Genomic DNA, 23,837 nt, shown 5'->3' with positions numbered 1-23,837 from the left:
CAGGCCCTTGAAAAAGTGCCTTTGTTATTGTATAGAGCAGCGGTCCCCAACCTTTTTTGCGCCACGGACCGGTTTAATGTCTGACAGTATTTTCTCGGACCGGCCTTTAAGGTGTTGCAGATAAATACAACAAAATAAAATGATACGACCAAGACAAAAACTGGTATTTTGTAAACAAAAGCCAAACAATAACATTTTTAGGTTGTCTAAGTGACTTATTTATTACGTTTAACCTGAGTAGCGAAAGCCCGAGGTGATCTGAAACTAATGTGCCGGGAGTTGTGCCATTCTCGGCGGCTCTAGGGATCCTCGAGCTCTCGGCTAGCTATCGAGCTGGTGGGTAACAGACGTCTCCGAAAACGTCGAAGCACTTTTGCAAATATGCGATATCTTGATAAACCGAGCAGATATTTGAAGTTCTCACCTGAAAATATGTTAAAAGTTTATTTTGTGACCCAGAAAGATTAATAAGAGTAATTTTAAAACTTAGTAGCTGCTGCGAACTGCAGTTTGGCCCACCATGAATTCTGGGATATGGTGGGCCACGAAGGACACATCCGTGAAGAGGACGCATTTGTCGGCTGCATTCGGAGAGTCAACGAATTTGGACAGCCTTCGGCGACCATCCTCCTCTCTGGTCGCTATGGTAACGCACAAAAACGTGTCTTTCAAAATAAGACAACTACAAAACAAATATAGAGTGCATGAAAATATATAGAAAATGTATTCATAACACAAGGGAAAAGACCCAGGGAAACAGAGTTATGATCGGAAGGTCGGCGGTTCGAATCCACTTAACGGCTACCCTGAGGTACCCCTGAGCAAGGTACCGTCCCTACACACTGCACCCCGGGCGCCTGCTTAGTGGGCTGCCCACTGCTTCACTGAGTGAATGGGTCAAATGCAGAGAAAAACAAGTAATTTCCCCATGGGGATCAATAAAGTATCCATTATTATTATTATTATTAACGATAAAAACCCTGAAAACCATCAATTTCACTCCTGAGCCTCAACTCTCGCTCGTGGACCGGGGGCTAGGGACCGCTGGTATAGAAAGCAGTGCACAGTGGGCTCATTGTGATCAGGGCAAAAAAACAAAACAAAGACTTGGTACCTTAAACCAAATGTTTATTTTTGTTGACAATGCTGACATTCATTTACATTAAATTAAAAAAAAAAAAAAAAAAAAAAAAGTACATTTTCCTTTCACTCTGTTGAAGATGTCATATGTTCAGGACCGCATGAAGTCCAGTTTTGAAACTATCCAAACACTGATTCCTGAAGCCCGTACGATTCATGCGTCACACATGGATCCGTTTCATGCTCACAGACAGTAAAGTGGCTCTACAGACAGCAGATGAAAGAATCTCCAGCATCAGAGAGAAATGTTTTTCTATCCCGATTTGACGATGACAGATGTTTGGTTTTTTTGCACAGGCTAATGAAAGAGCTCTGCTGTGTTTACACATTAAGTACTAATTGTACAGCAAAAATGAAGTGAGGGATCAAGCAAAAAACAAACAGGGTACTGTAACAGGACATGCAAATGGAGGTTTATACATTTAAGTGAGCCAAGACGAAAAACTTGGAATCAGTAAACCTGCTGATTATACAGTATGTGCTGTTTGAGATCGTCAGGACAGTGAAACAGAAACACTATTCTTCAAGTAGAAACGAGCAAAAGTACCCCCCCACACGCATCTAAAAACAAACGGCCAAATTCTTACAATGTAATATTCAAAAAGAAAGTCTAAGAATAAATTAGACATCAAAACTTACAAAACAATTAAAAAAAGGTGGTGCTTTTTATACAAAACATCTTAAACCAGCTTCACCTCATGCATGCAGCTGTTTGGTGTGCACACTTACTCTTTATCTCTACAGGAACACCTCAGTAAATGCACGAGAAGACAAAGTAAAAACAAAAAGTGAGATTGTAAACCATCTACTGTAAAATATTAAAAGCAGCCACTTAAAAACGCATGGAATAACAGCTACGATCATGCTGACATGTCTGTTTTGCTGCTTGAACTCAAGGCACTGAATGAATTAAAAGCCACAAACAGAAGAGGAAAAAAAAAAAAAAAAAGCCGAAGAAATGAAATCTTTTGGTCTTCTCTGTTCTGTCAATATCACTGTTATGAGTATCGTACGCAGTAACTGCAGGTTAACTACACATTTAACATTTACCGTGTTCTGCTAATCCTCCTAATTAGGGATCGGGAGGATCCCACAGGTTGAGGATATGTTTTCTGATCAGTGCTATAAATGGAAAACAAACATGGAATATTGTATTTACATCCCATTTATTTTTTTTTATGTTAAATTGATTTTATTATCAAAATGTTAGGAGATAGAGGGGAAGGGAAAAAAAAAAAAAAAAAAAAAAAAAAAAAAAAAGGTTGCCGACCACGATCTTATTTCTCGATTGTCTCAAATTTGTGACCCCTGCACACTTGTTGGCTGTGTGTTGCTGGTCAGTAGGTGTGCTGTAGGAGCTAAACAGCAGGAGGTGAGACTAAAGCTGCAGGCAGACGATGCTTAACACGGCTGCTGTAGTCTCAGAGGCAGAAATAATCCCTCTGGGCTTGCGTTCAATCTGAGAAGCGCACCAAATCTTAATTTGAGGCTGAAAACAGACCAATAACTTACATCACTTACTCCACAAATGTACTTATTTATGCATCCAAGAAGTGCTGAGTTGCATTTTAATGTTAGCATCTGTTCAAGTAAGTGTTTTCTTATAAGCTACAGCGTGATGTTGGACTATAGCAGACCTACTCTAAATTCTTATCTACATGCTTTAAAAACCTGCTGTTTTATAACTAATGTATAACCCTTTTGGTTTCACCCTAACATTCACTAAGTGCACCTCCTGAAATTTAATAAACACCAAATGTGAGTGGTGTATTTGCAGAGTGATGCCTAGAGCTATAAGGAAATTGGCCACAGTCTCGTGCATGAGTCCAAATGTGATCTGTGGTGTGGTTCTTGCATGTTCACAGCAGAGGTTGTTAAAAGTCACGTGGCTTTCTTTGACATTTTATTTTCAGTCATACACCTGCACTGCAGCAGATCTGCTTGCTGTGGGGCCTTTATTGGAACTAAAAACAGGATATGATCACTAATATTACAAAGCTGTGGTACACCAGACTCATCCTTGCCCCCTTCCTCCTCCATGCCTGCTTTTTAAGCCTTTCCTGACTACACCAACGTCTCCAAGTCTGTTGAGGCCAAAGCAGGAACTGGATCCCAGCCATGGCAACAGACCGAAGCAACACTGCTGTTGTGCAAGGTGGTGCAAGGTGATGCAGGTATGCATCAGCACAAACAAGGGATATATGTATATACGCGCCCATGTGTGTGTGTCTTTGGGCAACAATGTAGAGCAGTTTGTGTTTTCACCAGTGCAGCGTGTGCACCTTTGTAATGTCCAGAAAGTGTAAAATTGTCCCCACAAGCACATTTTTGACCTACTTCAGTTACACAGTCCAAACCAAGAAGTGGCTATGCTAACACACAAACACACACCCTCCTGAATGACTGAGAGCAACAAATTAGTGGACTTTGAGTTGAGCTCGTGAAGATTTAATTACTTGAGTACGCTTGAAGTCATCTTTAAATAAGGCTGATATGGGTGATTTAACACACTTTTGCTCTGTGTGGTCCAGCAGCTGCTGGCAGGTTTTCTTCACAACCAAGGTGATTTTTTTTGTCATGAGAAAACCTCGTACCAAACTATGAAATACTGTCAGGACTTCAGCAGAGTCGATGGTCAAAGACTGGGCAACAATTGCATAAATCACCGGGATAGCTGCTTCATTGGGAAATAAAATGATGCAAATCCTGTGCAGCACAGATGGGACAGCTCCTCCCAGGTTAACCAAGACGAGGCCAATTCTCTCCTGTCATATTAAGAATCAGCACCTTGGTTCAGCCAGATCTAATATGGCTCTTTGGTCATGATTTACTAAGCTGCACTACTGCCCTTGGCAATATAACATCTGCACAGACACAACACATGAGCATGTCTGTAAATTAAGGTGATTTCACTTTTTTCTTTTTTTAAGATGGTATTGCTCCATTGCGTTAACAGTGATATTAGACATTTTTGGATGTTTGCTAAAACTAACCAGCATTTTGTCAATGAAGTGGCAACAATGCTACGTATTGCGATGACTGTCCACGGACAAAAACACACAAATGCCATGTACAGAACATGACAAGCATAGGAAAAATAAATTCTCGTGATTTCTACATCCGGGACCCGTGGATTTGAAAAAGCTGCAAAATGAAAGACAAAACGACAAAACAAAAACAGACATTAGAGATTGGAAAAGTGCAGACATAAAATCTACAGTCACTGCAAACAATCTAAGCTATGGTTTTGGCTGCAATGATGGCAATGATGATGAATATGTTGAGCAACTGAGAATAAGTGACTTAACTATCACGCATAATGACTGGAAACAACAAAACAAACACAGCCATCTTCGCTACTTACTACATACGAGTGTGTGTTTTCTGCTTTGATATTTACTGAATTTTAAATTGTGCATTGTGCAAATGTTAATTACACATGTGTGTGACTTTACACTGACACTGTATATGTATGTGAACAGACTGGGAAGGACATCTGAAGACTATTGCTGCACTGAAAGGTCAGAGATATTCCATGTCACAGCATTGATAATGAGAGCCCATAGAGACGCAGCTCTCAATCGATACATGTGAGGCTGTGTGGGGAAAGTGACATTTCCAACCAAGCGCCAATTAGCAAAATTCATCACATTCTCTCACACACATGCATTTTATCGAAATCTGTTTTCCATTTAATCACAGTGACAAATAACTACATATAAAAGATGGTCTTGGTATCTTGATCACAGCTGTTTTTTTTCCTCTGAACAAGAACTGGTCATATTTGTGTCAAATTACCAGCTAACCACTGTGATTGGTGATCGAGTGCTAACACAAACTAATAAATAACAATAACAATAACTATTATTATTATTATAATAATACTGGTTACTTTAAATGTTATACACAAAACATCAGTGCATGAATTAAAAAAAATACTGACACAGTGCTACACCAAATCCCAGGGGACTACCTTCGCGAGTTATCGTGTTCACAAGATTTTCAAAAAAACTTGACCTCTGACCCTGACCTCACTGCGATTTGAACTCCTCTGACATATTTACTAGTATTCATTCGAAAAGTCTAAGTTATCGTGTTCACCCCATCAGCCTTTTTACAGTTAAGGGGTAAACTTGCAGATAAAGAGGAAATCGCTTCGTTCTTGTCGTTAGCTGCAGGGACACTACTGGCATGTTACTTTAAGAGCACATTTTGCATGCTGGTATAACAAGCATATCTGTAAATATAGGACCAATAGCAATTGTGCAATGGTGTAAATAACTTATAATTATCCTAAAAATATAATACAAGTTAACTGGTCCTGTGCTCATGTTGGTTATGAGCACAAGGCCTCCATCCTAGTCAAAGTAAGAGTTTATTTTTGTTGTTTATGGTCCAAATCATGATTAGCGATTATGCATGTGTTATATTTTGCCCATGTTTTTTAATGTGTTACAATCATTGCAACCTTACAGTTTTCAACCAGTAATCTAAATGCAACATTCACTTTGACCTAGAGCTGGGCGATATAAGATTTTTTCATATCACGATATGTTTTTTTCATTTCAGGCGATAACGATATCTATCACGATATAAGCCAAATAACTATATTTGTAAGATTTAAATGTGCCGTTGCTCACAAGTAAAATGTGAAATAATCAGCAGCTTGTTTTGATTTAAATATTTATTTCCCATAATAAGTTCAACAGGGTAGATGTACTTAAGGAACATGAGACTTTTTCAGATAAATAAAGGCAAATATTGCAAACTACACAAAAGGCAGCCGCTAAAGCGTTTAAGTTTCAAAATAGAACAAACGAAACAGACTAAATTGTCAATTCCACTTAGAAACAAAATATTAATTCTAAAAATAAATCTTAGTTTGTTTTACAGAAGAACAGACAAAACTGACTAACTTTTGTCAATATCAAATAAACTGAGAACTAAAAGGAAATTCTCAATCTCTCCTTGTTGTATAGCTTAGCTTTTCAAACAGTTTTAACAGTTACTTTAGTCTGACAAAAGCCGAATGATGAATCAGCGCTTCCAGTCAGAGACTGAGGCTACGTCCACACGTACACGGGTGTTTTTGAAAACGAAGATTTTCCGTTTTCGTTTTAAAAAAATAATCCCGTCCACACATAAAGGGAGAAATGAAGGAAAACGCTGCTATGAACATGCCAAAGCAGCAGGTGGCGCTACATTCCTAACCGTGCAGAAATGTTGGCCAATCAGAAGTCTAGAAGCATCGGTGGGAAAAGTAAACAAAGCTGGGGCATAGAAGCAGAACCGAGTCGTATGTGTGGACGGACAGTAACTGTGTGTATATGTAAGCATTTAAACACTGCAGAGAGTAGAATTAACAGTAACAGTATTGTAGAAATTCATTTCACCGAAACAATAACGTGGCGCACAGTGTGACGTCAAAAAATGCGCACACATTTGACGCTGCGTTTTCTCCGTTTTTCTAGTCCACACATAAATGCAAAAACGGAGTTTTCAAAAATCTTCGTTTTTAGTGACCAAAAACGCCGTTTACGTGTGGACGAAAGGTGCAAACGCATAGAAAAATCTGCGTTTTCAAAAATACCCGGGTACGTGTGGACGTAGCGCATGCACCAGTTTATTGTATTTCCAGACTTGCTTTCGGCACAATTTACAGTGCACGCTACTCTGTTTTTTGTCAGACTTGAAATAGCCGAAATACCTTCACACTACGGAACTTCTGTGGCTCTTCCGTTCGACAATCTCTCCGGCATTGGAACCATCATCTGTTTTCTCTTCGGTAACCTTCGGTCACGCTCGGTTGATTTTTCTAGTCGGCACACTCATTTCCTCCATTACCCGGCGGTACGGTGGCTGGCTGCTTCCCAAACAAATACACATGTGCGGCTTGGCACTTGTGCTGTACGTGACGCTGCGGCTGTGATTGGTTCGGCTCTGCGCTACGTAATTTGGATTGGCTGTTTTTTTTTTGTTTTTGTTTTTTTTTTTTTGTTTTTTTAAGAGGACAAGAGCGGCGAGGTCTATCGCGATAGTTTAATTTTTCTATCGAGAAAAGGTTATATCGCGATACATATCGTTATCGTTCTATCGCCCAGCTCTACTTTAACCAAATGCACAACTACATTTGGTCATTTTAACATGGGACTGACTCAATGAAGAAAGAGCTTCAGACTGAAACAGAAAGGCAACTGTAAGGCCATACTCAATGCTGTGCCATGAAACCTCTTCTATATTTCTCACAGACATCACAGACATATAGACACACACACACTAAAATCCACTACATCTACCCACTAGCACATCTTTTGCACAGTTCCTCACCCAGTCAGGCATCTCTTTGGAACAAAGAAACATGACTCCCTCATTCTCTAAGCCACTCATTTGGTGTGGTATCTCTCCCCCCCTCTTCCTCCTCCTCCTCCTTCGCCGCTTCCTCCTCCTGCATCTCTGTGGGCTTCATTCAGCATGAAGGAAGGAGGAGAAAATACAAAAGGGGAAAAGAAAAAAAAAAAAAAAAACGCGACAGAAAAATGACAAAAATGAGCACACGGATGAGTGTCAGTGAGTGGACAGTGAGAGGCTGAGAGGTAAAAAACAGACACAGATATATATTAATATATCCACATGAAGGAGGAAGAACCAATACAGTAATGATTGAGAACTGCAGGAATGAAAGGCAGAGCTGTGTGAATGATGGAGTGAATGTGTTTGTGAATGACATTTTGAGGGAAGTGACATTTGGAGCTTTGAGTGGAGAGGCGCAGGATCAAAGCACACTCATATCACCTTTAATGAGCTGAGAGACCTCTACTCTTTCACACATCGCGCAACAAAGCAGAAATACACACATACGAACACAGCTAACACACAGCTTAGCAGCTTCTCCCCATAGTGTATTTTGAAATATACTTGTGTGTTCATGCAAAATATCGAGACTCACCTTGGTTTTGTGACTCTGCTCTGTTCCCAGCCCAGATCCGGCCGTGTGGAGCTCCTTTGATACGACGCACAGGAATTCAGCCTGATCCTCTGTTCCATAGCTGTACGACGAGCCGATGTTCACCATCTAGAAAGAAAGAGACGCAGATGCAGAGAGAAATACAGAGCAGAGAGGGACAGAGACAAAGACACACAGTGAGTATCATGGGGACTTCCAGCACAGGAGACAGAAAGTGGAGATCCCATACTACAGCTAAGGAAGGTTGCTTTTGCTCATGCATGGCTGGGGGACGGGGGAGGACGCAGCAGTAGATTCAAGCGCTGTGTACTTGTGGAAACAGCAAAACAACTGCGGGTCAGCTCTGCTGAAAAATATATGAAAATCATAGCTGTGCAGCATGCAGGGGAGCCAAGTGCTAAAGCAGAGGAGTGGGGGAGGGACACAGGGTCTGTGTGCGATTTTTAGCCTACAGTGTTGTAAAGGCTGGCCAGTTTAACGCCATGAAGTCTAGAAGTATTAAACATATTAACAGGTCGTCTTTGGAGATGTGGCCAATAACAGACTGACATTACAACAGACAAGAAGGCGTGTTTATTTGACAGAACTGGTTCTCCAAAATCAGTATCATAATTTTAAAACTATAAAAGTTTACGATTTCTTTAAGATTACAGGTTCTGGGACTAACTCACACGGACTCACTAGATTAAAGGGGCTGTTTAATGGCTCAGTCACGCTAGAGTACAAATTAAATGGCAACCTCCTTTCAAATAGGCGACAAAAAAGGTTGCCCAGTGACTGCATCAAATTCAGCGACCAAATGTAAGTAGGTGTGGGGACTAAGCGTTGTCTGGTCCCCATAGGTGTCTTTAAATAGTCGTGGTCCGACACGGACCGACTGCAATCGCGCTCAGATGTCTGCAAATAACTGCTGTGTAATTTATAAAAGGCAGACAGATTGCCAAAACATCGCAATCAGTCTGTCGGTCTGAACTGATGAGTGCAACTTAGTTCTGATGAGTCTATTTGCCAGACGGGGACTTAACTAAACTTGATGTAATTTGGTTATTCCTACATTAATGCGATGTTGCTGAGTGCCTGTCATCCTGCAGTTAAACTCTCGTCCTGGAGCAACTACGCTTCCATTTATGGAGGAACTTCTGAATTTCTTTTCTAATCTGTGTGGTTCTGGTTAGACTCTGAATGCAAGTAGTTACTATGAATTTCTATTTATTGTGGATTTCTGTATGCACAGCAATAGCTTTGCAGGAGTTGGACACAAATTTATGATTTCCACTGATTTGTCACAGTTATTTGCCATATTATCACAAACGGATGATACATAATTGCCAACTTCACCCTATTCAATCACAAATTCACAGCAGACTGATAGAAGGTTGACTTCGAAGGAAGTATTTGGAGACCTGGTCCCCAGCTTCCAAGCAACCATTTCAAACTCCACAAGATTGCCAGTTGATGGCACATGGATGTAATTATTTTGCATGTGCTGTTGTCTCCAACCACCGTTTTCTCTAGTGTCACTGTAACATTAGGCCAGCAAATCAAGAACTAGACTAAGGGCATAATCTAGGATTTAATGGAAAGTTCAGATTGGGAATGCAAACAGCAAGGCTCGGGTCAGGACCGAGGGGTTAGACCAAGGGTCACGGTTAAAGGGTCAGCAGCAGCGTGAGTCCAACCCACAGTCCAGAGCAGTCCGGTGCGGGGCTTTCTGCAGGTGCGCACGCTGACCTGCTCAAACTTCCAGCCGTCCGACATCGTGGAGACCATCTGAGTCAGCTCCTCCTCCTGGCACTGCAAAACTCGGTAGACATGCTTGGGGGGCACCTGCTAGTATAAAAGGATGAGAGAGGAAAGAGTTGACGATGCAGGAAATGAATGAAAAGGAAGGTGCAACCATTTCCAGAGATACAAAAAGGGAAGTAAATACTGACACTGCTAGACTGAATTCTATGAATTTTCCAATAAGGTGCAGTCATTTCATATTGCATAACATTCAACGCTCTGGATTACCAAATCCTATTTGGGCAGTTTAAAAGCCAGCACCACTATTTTCTAGGGCTGAACGATTATGGAAAATAATCTAATTGCGATTTTTTGCCCCAATATTGCGATTGCGATGCGATTATTTTTTAAGGTCTTTGTCTTCTGTATTATTAAACAAAGACAAGCAATACATCATATAGTATGGCCAATACTATATTACATTAATTTTAAACTGTTCTTTCCTGGAAGACAGACCTCTGTTATGATGACATGAGGTGATGCATGAATTGATGACTGACATTTTTATTTAACTTCTTCAATCACAACAGTATATTTGAACATACACAATAGTTTATTTTTAGCTTACAAACATCTGAGCATAAAGTGCTGACAAGGAACCCTGGTGTAAACATTAAAATGAAAGTCAGTACAATGTGCAGATTGCAGAAATATACATAAAAAAAAAAAAAATCAGTGGCTTTACCACACTCAGTTTTTCGACATCTGTGAACTACTAGACAGTCATTCAATTAAAAAATAATATTAAATAAATAAAACTAATAAATAAAAAATACACACATCTTACTGATCTCTGCAGTCAGTAACATTACACATAAAGTGCAAACATAATAGCAATTGTATAAACACACACACACAAACACGCCTTTAAAGTTTAAAGGCGTGTCTAGCCTTCTGACGGTCTAGCCTTCTGATTAGCTAATCAGAAGGCTAGTTCTGATTAGCGTCACCGCTGTCTCGGTGGAGTTTAATAAACTCGGCCGTCTGCTTCTTGCTATCTAAAATATAACCAGACACTGGTGTAAATTCTCGACTGTCTCATACTTCTGTTTAATAAGTTTTCTGTTTGACGTTTAGTCAGCTGTGTGAAAACCAAGGAGGAACCCACCCGGGGGATTAATAAAGTTTTATTTTATCTAATCTAATAACTTTAATCTCAGCCAAACCGATTTACTCACGAACAAACAAAACACTGAAAAAAGCCCAACAATAACATTTTTAGGTTGTCTAAGTGACTTATATATTACGTTTAACCCGAGCAGCGAAACTCCGCGGTGATCTGAAAATGATGTGCCGGGAGTTGTGCCGTTCTCGGCCGCATCAGTAACCCTCGAGCTCCCGGCTAGCTGTCGAGCTGGTGGGTAGCAGACGCCTCTGAAAACGTCGAAGCACTTTTGCAAATATGGGATATCTTGATAAACCGAGCAGATATTTGATGTTTACACAACTACTTTCTCGCCTGAAAATATGTTAAAAGTTTATTTTGTGACCCAGAAAGATTAGTATGAGTAATTTTAAAACTTAGTAGCGGCCGCCATTGCTGGAAACTGGAGTTTGGCTGGGCCGCGCTATGAATTCTGGGATATGGTAGTAATTTGGACAGCCTTCGGCGCGTCGCTGTGACGTAATCGGTCTACAAATGCGGCCTCAGGAGGATGCAGCCCATGAATTTGGACATGTCCAGAGTATAATCGCAGCCTTTGCGGTTAGAAAATTGCACTTGATCATGTCGCGATATTATCGCAAATGCGATATATCGTTCAGCCCTACTATTTTCATATTTCTGCACAATATTTAACCCTGCTAGGCAAACACGAGCAGTGAGTCCAGTAAAGAACAGTAGGATAAGGGGAGAGTGGGAGTATGTTCGAGAGGGCAGAAGGATTATATAAGAGTGAGTCCAACCATCCCGAGAAAAGCAAAGAAAGAAGAGAGAAGGCTGATGTACAGCAGCGGCCTCTTTATAGAAGCACCCGGGGGAACAAAATCATTAATAAAGGCTGAAGCACTGAAACGCTCAAACGTCTATATCCTATGACTCTAAACAATACTGCAATATTTAGCACAGGACATGTCAGAACAGCTAAATACAGTAAATATTATATGTTTCAAGAGTAATAATACAATCAACATAAATGTGATATACTGCGTTTTATAGTTGGAAGCTCAGTGATTCACTGTTGACAGGTTGTGCGTTTACCTGTGTGGCTTTGGAGTCTCTCTCTACGATCCTCTCTTTAATCAGTTTGATGAGCGGGGTGATGTTGTAAAATTCGGCCTCCTCCAGGACACCTGGTCACAGAAGAAACACTCAACTCAGCTGCTGTGTGACACTGTAGTGCAACATTTCCACGCCAGATGACCTCAGCTGCACCCTAATCATGTTGCAAACCAGTCCAAGTAAACAGAATATTCTTTAAATATTATTGTTTAATATTCAGCTAAACATCATTCATATTTCAACCACTGTATACTCCTTTAAGCTAACAATTTTTAATTCTACTTTTGTCCTTTATAGAACATATATTTAACCACATCACTCTACTATTGATTATTAGTCCTGGCCATCTGTTAACCATTACTGTCAACCGTTTCTTAATTATTCATTAACTGATTTTAGCTACCTCAGTAGAAGACTTATACATTCTTCAGACATACCAAATCTTCATATAAAGTGCACAAATTCAATTAAAAACACAAAAGCAAAAGAAAGGCATCAGGGAAAGATTGCATCATACTGCAACAAACGTGCTAGTATTATTCTTATTTCTACTGGCAAGCAAATAAGACAATCATGCAGACCTTCTTCAGCGAGCTCCTTGTTGTAGACCAGTTTGCCATGCCGCAAGTAGTTGAGGATGGGGCCAAAGTAGGTAGGATCCCTATCAATTACATAAGCTCCAGTCTCATCCTGTTACAGAAAAGAGTCAGAGACAGACAGAGGACAGTCCATTATATCATTACTGCATTTTTACAGCCTTCATAACACATTTCCTCATGTTATGAAGTGTGGAGTTTTTATTTTGCATTTGTGCATGTGATTCTATCTGAAGCAATGTAGATGGTGACATGTTGCTCAAGAACTGTCTGCAGTCACTCTTGTTTGTTGCTTGTGTTTTACTACTGTTCACGCTTGTGCTACTTTCTTTATTCACCTCTTCTCTTGGTTTCACTTCGTGTGTGCGTGTCTGTTCCACTGTGCGCTCCACACTGTGTGGACTGAACTCAGATTTACTCTGGTAACAACAGCTGTTTTTACATGGGAACAAAACAAAACAAAAAAAACCCTACTGGTTACTGAAAGTCAGCGTAAACTGTGTGCTCATGTGTGTCAACAGCCTACTTCACTTGCATCTCCAGGCTACATGTGACAAGCTTGCCTGGTTGTTATGTCATGACTCCTATCCCTACACATATACGCTCATCCTGCCTGTGCTCTTCTCCATAATGAATGCTTGAAGCACATCGCCCTTTAGAGTCGAGTTCATAAAAGAGCCACTGCTGGAGGAGTTCAAAAACATGCCAATAGGAGATACAGGCAAAGGCATATAAATTAAGGGGAAAAGGGGCGGGACTTGTTGGAAATTATATGATTTTCAAATGCCGAATTCCTCAGCCCAAAAAACAAACCATTATCTCTTGATAAGAGAGAGTACATCAGAGTTAGCTTTTCTACAGATTTAACCATATACCAGCATTTGGCTGGTGCTATATACAGAGCTATTCTGCGTCTCCATATATAGACTGAAAGGACAGTTAATGCAGTAAGTCAATGAGCAGGAAGATATCCAGCTAGATAATGAGAACATGCTCCAGTCACATGACTGATTCTTTTTCTGACTGCCTGCTCAAGCAGTAACAATCTTGGCCTGTAGCAGCATCTTGTGCAGATGGATGTTAGCACTTTTATTTGCGTGTTCTGCATGCACATGCACAACACAGCCCACTATAAGAGTAAGTTATATGGTCAGCAATATTGTTGCTTCTGCTACTACTACAAACAAAAAACCCTCAGAAACAGCAGCACTGCTGGTTAAGCTCTAGCTCTGTTATAGTAGCATTTGCTGAAAACGGAGAGTGAGGAGTGTAAACACCAGTGTACTCCTCAGAGCACTCTGTAGGATGGAAGGAGGTGGGGATGGATTAGATGAAAAACAGGGGGGGTAGGAGGACAACAAAAGATCAGTAGAGGACAAAAGATTTAAAAAAAAAAAATGCTATGAGAAAAACAAACAAACAAGAAAAATACCCTGGTTTGGAAATAGGAGGTAAAGGAAATTTCTTTGTATTAAAGAAGGTTCAAAGAAACAGGTGGACACTGTCACAGACATGGATGAATAAGACATATGGGTTTTACACATTTGTGTATGTGAGCAAGAAAGCAGAGATCAGAGTTGAAGACCAAGAGGCACCGTGTATAAACTGAGTGCATGTTAGGAGAGTATGCGTTTGTACTGAAAAACAGTGATTAGAGCGTGAAAAAGCTGAGACTGCAGCTCCGGGCATAAACATAGGTACATACAGACACACTCGACATCCTAAATGAGCAGGGCTGCAGTGGAGGACAAACTGACGCCTCATCGACGTGACTTGACTTGACAGTGTGGCCATAACAACACGAGGGGAAAGCTTTCTGAATTGTGTCACAGCCATCACTTGAGTCTTGCTGTCTTTCTCCATCTGCTATTGGTTGATTTTTAGTATTATTACTCTTACTATACAGGTGATCTCTCTCTATCTACTGACTGGATGCCAAACTAAAGCACCAGCACCTCAGAGAAAACCAAATTAGCACATTTCCCTTTGCACTTCATTTACAACCAAAAACGTTGTGTACATAAGAACCAAACAAGCAAAATAAATCCAGTCATGACTATCAGTCCATGCTAATGTAAATTACACTGAATTGCCTGGGTGCGCTATTTTTCATTGGCGGAGCAAAACAGGCATTTTAGTTTAGCTTTCAGACATTTGATCCTTATGTCTTAAGCGTTTATAGCAATTGTTTATTACAGTTGCATAACGCATTATGAAAAACTAGAATGAGTTTCTCTTTACTTCACCTCATGTTCTGCTCCACTCTGTGTGTATTAGTTTCACCATGTTACACACAATGAAACAGTAAGCAGAGGATCACAGCAGAAACAATAGCAGGGACTCTCACACTGAGCTAAAATGAGTATGAATAAAGTACAGAAATAACAAAATTTTAAAAATGGCCTTTTTTATGAGAGGTCACTTTCTCAGTTTCATTATTGTGGGAAGTCCAACAGACTCAAAGGGAGGGAATCAACAGTTATGACATTTAGGTACTCATTAGTTGATGAGTTAATGGTTTACACAACATTTGTTCAGGGAAATAGGATGCGACTCTATAACACTTCCCTGTAGCGGTAAGGACGTCCAGTAGCCCATCGCCTATAATCTAACAAAACCCCATTCACCTTTTAAAACATGCGCACAACAATTACCTCCTAACTAGGGATGGGTACCGGTATTGGTTCTGACATAAACAGTAGGTACGTACATTCTTTTAGAGTTACAGATTAAAAACGCCCAAATGCGAAGCGGTCAAAAGTCTGGCTGTACTTCACATCAAAAGATGCAAACTCAGCAGCCTGCAACAAGTGCTTTAAGGTGATACTGTGCAAAGGAGGTAACACCTCGAATCTGATGAAACACCTGGCGACGCATAGTGTTTTTTTAAAGCCAAGAAATACACCGTATTTGACAGCTTGCTGCAAGACCGAGCACATACTGCGGGTGTGGTGCCTGTTATCGGACCCGGAGTTAGCAACATCCCCCAAGAGCCCGAAGAGGAGAGTCCTGGCCCCTAGCCCTGCCAGTGTAGCAGAAATGATGACGGATGATGATGGCAGCAGCCGTTCTTCTCTGCGTAAGTAGCTTAATGTTGTTCGTGTGTAATTTACGTTGAGTAAATGGTAAATGGCCTGTATTTTAGGGCTGAACGATTATGGAAAATAATCTAATTGCGATTTCTTGCCCCAATATTGCGATTGCGATGCGATTATTTTTTAAGGTATTTGTCTTCTGTATTATTAAACAAAGACAAGCAATACATCATATAGTATGGCCAATACTATATTACATTAATTTTAAACTGTTCTTTCCTGGAAGACAGACCTCTTATGATGACATGAGGTGATGCATGAATTGATGACTGACATTTTTATTTAACTTCTTCAATCACAACAGTATATTTGAACATACACAATAGTTTATTTTTAGCTTACAAACATCTGAGCATAAAGTGCTGACAAGGAACCCTGGTGTAAACATTAAAATGAAAGTCAGTACAATGTGCAGATTGCAGAAATATACATTAAAAAAAATCAGTGGCTTTACCACACTCAGTTTTTCGACATCTGTGAACTACTAGACAGTCATTCAATTAAAAAATAATATTAAATAAATAAAACTAATAAATAAAAAATACACACATCTTACTGATCTCTGCAGTCAGTAACATTACACATAAAGTGCAAACATAATAGCAATTGTATAAACACACACACAAACACGCCTTTAAAGTTTAAAGGCGTGAAATTGGACGGTCTAGTTCTGATTAGCGTCACCGCTGTCTCGGTGGAGTTTAATAAACTCGGCCGTCTGCTTCTTGCTATCTAAAATATAACCAGACACTGGTGTAAATTCTCGACTGTCTCATACTTCTGTTTAATAAGTTTTCTGTTTGACGTTTAGTCAGCTGTGTGAAAACCAAGGAGGAACCCACCCGGGGGATTAATAAAGTTTTATTTTATCTAATCTAATAACTTTAATCTCAGCCAAACCGATTTACTCACGAACAAACAAAACACTGAAAAAAGCCCAACAATAACATTTTTAGGTTGTCTAAGTGACTTATATATTACGTTTAACCCGAGCAGCGAAACTCCGTGGTGATCTGAAAATGATGTGCCGGGAGTTGTGCCGTTCTCGGCCGCATCAGTAACCCTCGAGCTCCCGGCTAGCTGTCGAGCTGGTGGGTAGCAGACGCCTCTGAAAACGTCGAAGCACTTTTGCAAATATGGGATATCTTGATAAACCGAGCAGATATTTGATGTTTACACAACTACTTTCTCGCCTGAAAATATGTTAAAAGTTTATTTTGTGACCCAGAAAGATTAGTATGAGTAATTTTAAAACTTAGTAGCGGCCGCCATTGCTGGAAACTGGAGTTTGGCTGGGCCGCGCTATGAATTCTGGGATATGGTAGTAATTTGGACAGCCTTCGGCGCGTCGCTGTGACGTAATCGGTCTACAAATGCGGCCTCAGGAGGATGCAGCCCATGAATTTGGACATGTCCAGAGTATAATCGCAGCCTTTGCGGTTAGAAAATTGCACTTGATCATGTCGCAATATTATCGCAAATGCGATATATCGATCAGCCCTACTGTATTTGTATAGCGCTTTTCTAGTCCCTAAGGACCTCAAAGCGCTTTACATATCCAGTCATCCACCCATTCACACACTGGTGACGGCAAGCTACATTGTAGCCACAGCCACCCTGGGGCGCACTGACAGAGGCGAGGCTGCCGGACACTGGCGCCACCGGGCCCTCTGACCACCACCAGTAGGCAACGGGTGAAGTGTCTTGCCCAAGGACACAACGACCGAGACTGTCCAAGCCGGGGCTTGAACCGGCAACCTTCCGATTGCAAGGCGAACTCCCAACTCTTGAGCCACGATCGCCACAGGCTAAACACGTTATTAAAATAATGCACGTAAGGTGAACTAGCAAACACGGTCGTAGTTACATGCGGCTGTCTTCTTGTTTGATAGAGTGATACCATATAAGCTCTATAGCTGCAGAAAAGGCTAGCATTGTTATCTTTTTACAAAAAACCCCAGCTAAACATGAGAGGTTTTTGGACAAAGTTTGTGTTCTCCATTCTTTAAGCATTGGTTCAGCACCATTTAAGCACCGGCACCATTTCAAAAGTACCGGGTTGGCACCGGTATCGGATAAAATCTAAACGATACCCATCCCTACTCCTACCTGTATCTCAGTGTTAAAAATACTGAAAGGTTTATTTTTCCAAAAAGTTGTGACCTAATGCATTTTTCAGGTATGCCAGGCTATCAGTGCATCTCAGTATATGCTAGCATACAGAGTCTCACAGCAAGTCCAGTTTCTTTTTCTACACTGTACTCCTTGTATTGCTGCTATAATATCTGTGCAGTTGAAACTATTAAGTATTACTAAGTATTATTAATACTATTAGTAATCCTCAGTCTTGGTGAAAATAAGAGATAACACATTCATTTTTAGCCTGTCTATGAAATTCTGATATGAATGGGGGCAGGAGTTGTGATAAAACTCTAGAAATAAGGGTGATTTCTAATTACGGATCAGCCTAATTTATGGTCTGTGGGATCAAAGATGGCCTAGCTAAACTACTGACTTCTCAAGTGCCAGTGACACTTTTCGTGTGGGAGGCATAAAATAAGCTTGGTCGCATGTGCCTTTTTTTTTGCAAACTTTCCCAAACACCAACTACACATTTGTAAGCATGTAAAACACTGCCCCATCCTATAGCTCTGACTTATTTTACCTGTATATGTATCAATCTAATTATACAAATAAGTTTAAGGAAACAGGAATAGCAAAGAAAGTTGTGAAATCCTGCCATGGGATCTGGTTAAAACACCCACCAACCTCTTACTGTGTTCTCAGCCTTCAATTTGTGCATTTTCAAATTTACAAGTTTAAACAACTCTGAAGCAAAAACCTTGCCTCTAGCATTTTTGGAGGCTGTGTTGATACTGTGGGATGAGATGGGTTTTGTGGACAATTAAAGTTAAAAACTTAACAAAAAATTTCATGCGTACGTGCAAATAATCCCTAAACCACAGAACCTGGCTGTGTTGTTATGGCCCACAACCAGTCATCCATGGTGTAATTGGCTTGGGATGGTGCGAGATCATCCACACGGATAAAGGAGGGGAGCCCTGGGTTTGGTTGGGTGAGGAGGTAGAGCATTTTAAGTGCCAGTAATCTCATTAAAACAGTCGCACGGAGACAGATTGTAAGCGTCTATGTGGAGGTTTAAAAAAAAAAAAAAAAAAAAGACAGACAGGAGCTCCTAAGTGCAGACATGCAAACGTCTGAGAGGGAGGGGTGGGAGGATTGTCCAGCACCTAAAAATCAGCTCCTCTCTTGAGCAAAAGAAACACAGGCTGAAGTGCTTTTAACTGATTTGGATTTACAATGTTCTGTGTGGTAACTAACTCGAGGGGTGGCTCGTTTCAGCTTGATGTTGGCCAGTTAACAAAGTATGCTGACACACACACAAAAAATGGTGAGGCAGCGCTCGAAGGATAGCCTGTGTTGCTCCAAACTGTAGAAGTGTGATATTTGCAGTCAGCTGATGAGATGATGTGACCTAGTTTTAGCAGGCAGTGTCTGTTTGTTTGGTCTCCAATATCAACTTTCACGTCTTAAGAAGTTTGACAAGCTGAGAGGAACAAAGCGCACTCACTGTTAAACACTTCCTTTAAAAAGAAAGACGCAGATTTTGTTTTAGAGGAGGCTAAATTGAGCCAGATATTTTCAGACCAACTGTGCATCAAATCTGCTCCCTCTTTCATGTAGTTAGCTGTTAAGATCAGTGCATTACTGATTCACAAGGTCCGTCAATTTGTCCCGCATTTAATTCTGGGAATAATAGCACAAATAATTACTGGTTACTCAAACTCTTTTTTTATTTTTAGGCTACTAGAGTTGAGCCCTTAATCTTCCAGGAATTACAGTTTCTTTCTGGACTTTGAAAATGAAGAGTTCCTGGGTATAAAACAAAAACATTTCTTGTTATCACTGCAGTATTAACTTACATAATGGATTAAGTAAACAAGGACTCAGGACAGACAACAGATGATACGTTTATCGGATCTGGCAAAGCCTTTATAATACCCCGAAACACATCTCTCTGTGAAGTCCATCTATAGAGCAGTATGTTTTGCTGTATAAACATTAAACAATGACTCAGATCATTACGCCACCGCGCTCCTCTTGCTCCCAACTCCCAGTTGAGGATTCAGAGTCTCACTGACAGCTCAGTTCCTGTTTTTGAGCTGCTAGCAAATGGGTAGTAATCAGAAGAAAAAGAAGTTTACTTAAGTATTCTTCTCCGTGGTTTGAGATTCAAGAGTTTGTGATACAATGCATAAATTAAAGGGCACGAGCAAAAAAAAAAAAAAAAAAAAAAAAGCATGAATGTAAAACAAAGTGAGTCAACTACCAAGAGCGAGAATGCAGAGAGGACAAGAAAATAATACAGGGAGGTAGAAAATAATGAGGAGGAAGGAGAGTGTTGGTGTGCGTCTGAATATTTGTGAGACACAGAAAGAGAGATTACATGTGTGTCATCAGGCAGCGCAGAGAAACCTCCTGTCAGGTCACAGCTGAAGGTCACACAGGAATATTCTTTCCATAGCACCCAGAGGTGCAGCAGGGGAACAGTCATCACTGCTGCGCACCACAATCCCACTCAATCCTCTGCGATTGTTATTTCTGGATCTGTCGCATATTCAGTTTGTAACCTGCTTCAGTGACTGCACATGTAATAATAATAACAGCATAAGCGATGTGGCAAATCATCAAGCCACATCTTGATCTTAAAGGGAGGCTCGATTCTAATCCTAAGCATGACTTGATGCAGTTTTCCCCGCTGGTTTAGTATTTGTGTCACAGTTTGGGACTGGGGTGAATACCACATGTAGTCGTACACTATGAGCAGCCACTAAAGATTCAAACACCAGCCTAAAATTCCCCTGCTCTCCCGCATTTCCTGTTTTTCCTGTAACAGTCACAAAAAAAGAAAAGAGGAAAAAAAAATCTTAAAATAAACCTTTCTAAAGGTCAGGAATTGACTGGCAGGTGCACAATGTTCTCAACTGAAACATGACATGTACTTTTAGAAGGGTGAATTTCTTTCTATTTTGGTCCACTGCTGTTCCTGACTAAAAAGTCAATTCAGTCGGGACCACTATAATCAAAAGGAGATCGCCACTTCCAGCTGCAGTAATTTGTATTTGATAGCATGGCTCTGCCCTTCCGCCATGTGCATACATGGAAAGCTGGAGGCAAGAAGAGCAGCAAGACCTCAGCACAGAGCTGGCAAAACCCCGCTAAATACACATTTAGTCTGATAGGGCATGAAAGGAGAAGCTGGGCAGAAGGCAGATTGCATAATGGCTTGCAGGTGCCCCACAGCTGCAAGGGGGGTTAAAACCGGTTAGGCCCCAGTCACATAGGCTTAAATAATTTCCCCCAGCGATCAATAAAGTATTGTGATTCTGATTCTGATTCGATACCAGTTGGCGATCCCCGGTTACGGTCTGGTATACTAGGTTACTGAGCGAAAATTCCCCAGCTGGTTGATGAATGGTTGCTCACAGCAGCTACTCAGTGGTTAATTAGCGAGGGTCTGCAGACAAATCAGCAACTTCCATAAAAACTATCAGCAATTGTAGCAATCTGCTATCACCCAAAAGAGCCGCAAGGAGGGTTTTTTTGATGAATCAAAACTAAGCACAAAGTCAGCAATGACCCTTAATGACTAATCTAAGAATATATTAAAATATATATTTTTAGCCCCAGGATTGTTGTAATTTGTCTGAAATTGTATGTATTGGTTCACAAAATAAATAAAATTTCAAGGAGTGCTACAACAAATTATTGATTTACAGATTGACCTACACAATTAAACATCAAATCATTTAAAAAGTGAGAAAGAACCTATGCAGTTTCCTATAGTCTATGGCGATGTGGTGACAAGAAAAACCAAACAAACGCTTATCCATCTGTCAGCCGATTAACTGAATATTTGCAACCCTACTTTTAAATTGCTAATTTGAATAACTAATTAATATCTCTGGAGTGCTCTGCTGGCCCATGAGTTTAACACATTCACCATGTAATTGTATCATCACAGGTTTGTGTTCAGTCAAGGTCTTTTATTAATCGTTACCACCTGCTTCATTTCCTGCCAGCTCTCTGCTGTGCTACCTAATGTACTGTAGTATAAAATTACACACCACTGATCAGACAACTCCTCACCCCCTCCTATTTTCTCCAGAAAAGCTGAAATTTTGGCAACATGGAGGTATTCACCTGCCTGCAGCATTGTATCAGTTTACAGTGGGCTGTGGTTCACGAGGAGGACCTCCCCCCCCCCCACCCTTTGTCATACTCATGCATATCAAAGTCCATGCAGCATAATAGAAATCTGCATCATTCATGAGTCTTTCAAGTCCTTTCAGTCTACATGTGACAGCCAGACTCTCTCTTACCCTCCCCATAAGATGCCAGCTGTACAGCTACCAACTGTGTGGCTCCCTGCAGAAGAGGAGGCACGTGTTCATCCATCTGACCCAAGCAACATTCACATGAAGAAAAGCAGGAGAGTGGAAGTGCTTCAGACTGCACGTATATCTCCTGGTTAGTGGGCTGCTCCATGCCTATTTGGAGCTGCAGGAGTGGATTTCCGGGAGAGGACAGATGCAAGTTTTAGGGAAATCAGTACTCATGTTGGAGTGATATCATGGGATACAATTCCGTACTTTATGGAAACAGATGCACACGCATTTTATAGAAAATAATCGCCATTTTAGACCAAAGCAGTAAGCCTGTTAAGATAAATCGAACCAATCGTGTGTTAACAGATGCCTCAACGATCTAAGCTGTTGTTAACTTAAAGCCGCTGCAGATAGCAGGAGTGTTATCAAGAGATCAAAAACCGCACCAGTGTCTCTGTTCTTAACAAATACAATTGCGTGCCACAACACGAATGGTGTGCAACGTCTATTGTAATGTACTGTCACCACATTCGTTTTCATAGAAATCTGATATATGGCACAATGTCACTTGCCAGTACCCAGAATAATAGCGTCTGAGACAAAGTAACTATCAAACTTAAATGCTCACAGGACGTTGAAACCATCACAAAGAAAATAAGTGGAGGAGGTGCAGTCCCAGCTCACCCGCTGCTGTGACAAAATAATAGTTATGTTTCGCCCGGAGCGAAGCACCGTTCAGCGGGGGTTAAAGCGTCCTGGCGGGGCTTACCGTGTCCGAATGCAGGTCCTGCTGCTGGCACAGCCGGTACAGGAACGAAGTTTGCTCCTTGAGGAGCGTCTGCCGCGTCGTGAGGAACACCGTGCCGCCAACGTTGAGGCGAACCCACTTCCCGTTGTTCCCCCCGTTAGGGTTGATAACCGAGCCGTTACTGATGCTCTGCGACGCCGTCCCGCCGGATTCTGTCGAGCTGGCGGTGGCAGAGGTCGCGCTCTCTCCCGCCTCGCTGTCTTTGTTGTTATTATTGTTGTTGTTATTGTTGTTGCTGTTGTGGTGGTGGCAGCCGTGGTGTGTCGACAGTGCAGCGGCGTCCGCCGGTTCCCGCTGGTCCTCTGCCGTCGTTGCCATTTAGGAAAAAAAGCAGTTGGACACAGACCAGATACGAGCGCGGTGGACCCCGGACTGTTGCCTCGGCTTTTTCTCTCAGCTATCCAACCGAGCATGCTCCGCCCCCAGAGTGCCCACTCAAAGCAAGCTGGTTAAGTTACAGGAAGTTAACCACACTATGTCCCAGAGACACTTTCAAAGTAAAAGCTGTAATGGCCGCTACAGAAGAAAATAATATTTTCTAATCAAGTTTTAAAAATGTTAAATTTTATCGAGGCAAAAAACAAAACAAAAAAAACTGTCTACGCTGTCTAGGTTTATACTTCGCTTTTGTCATCTTACACTAATGAGTGATGAATTTAACCTTCCCTTAGTCTGGTGGTAAAAACACATTAGGAACTGACAAGTAGGTAAGAGTAGTTGAGAAATCCTATTTGTTATGAAGTCAAATGTTACTTAAAATTGTTACTTGAGTTTATTCATTTTCCCATAGGTACTATACATGGCAGTCAAATGCAATT

At 41.0% G+C, this 23,837-nt stretch overlaps 1 protein-coding gene across 8 annotated transcripts; it reads right to left on the bottom strand.

Annotated features, from left to right (window-relative positions):
* Positions 1 to 3,566: 3,566 nt before the first annotated feature.
* Positions 3,567 to 23,404, bottom strand: kctd17 (potassium channel tetramerization domain containing 17). 8 transcript variants are annotated; one of them, XM_085415795.1, is made up of 7 exons: positions 22,981 to 23,404; positions 12,692 to 12,800; positions 12,090 to 12,181; positions 9,788 to 9,934; positions 8,087 to 8,212; positions 7,468 to 7,600; positions 3,567 to 4,284 (listed from the first exon to the last, which is right to left on the bottom strand). In XM_085415795.1, exons 1-6 carry the CDS (start codon positions 23,335 to 23,337, stop codon positions 7,508 to 7,510), a joined length of 924 nt encoding a protein of 307 aa, XP_085271921.1. In that variant the 5' UTR covers positions 23,338 to 23,404; the 3' UTR covers positions 3,567 to 4,284; positions 7,468 to 7,507. The 8 variants fall into 8 exon arrangements, with proteins under 8 accessions (XP_085271921.1, XP_085271922.1, XP_085271923.1 ...); XM_085415796.1 differs by having other exon boundaries at positions 9,836 to 9,934; XM_085415797.1 differs by having other exon boundaries at positions 9,836 to 9,931.
* Positions 23,405 to 23,837: the final 433 nt, after the last annotated feature.

This window comes from Rhamphochromis longiceps, linkage group LG8 (assembly GCF_057381845.1).
Source record: "Rhamphochromis longiceps isolate RC_006_pf linkage group LG8, R_longiceps_female_GT1.1, whole genome shotgun sequence".
Lineage (NCBI taxonomy): Eukaryota > Metazoa > Chordata > Actinopteri > Cichliformes > Cichlidae > Rhamphochromis > Rhamphochromis longiceps.
The sequence above is the reverse complement of the archived record's forward strand: the minus strand, read 5'-3'. Positions and strand labels throughout refer to the sequence as shown.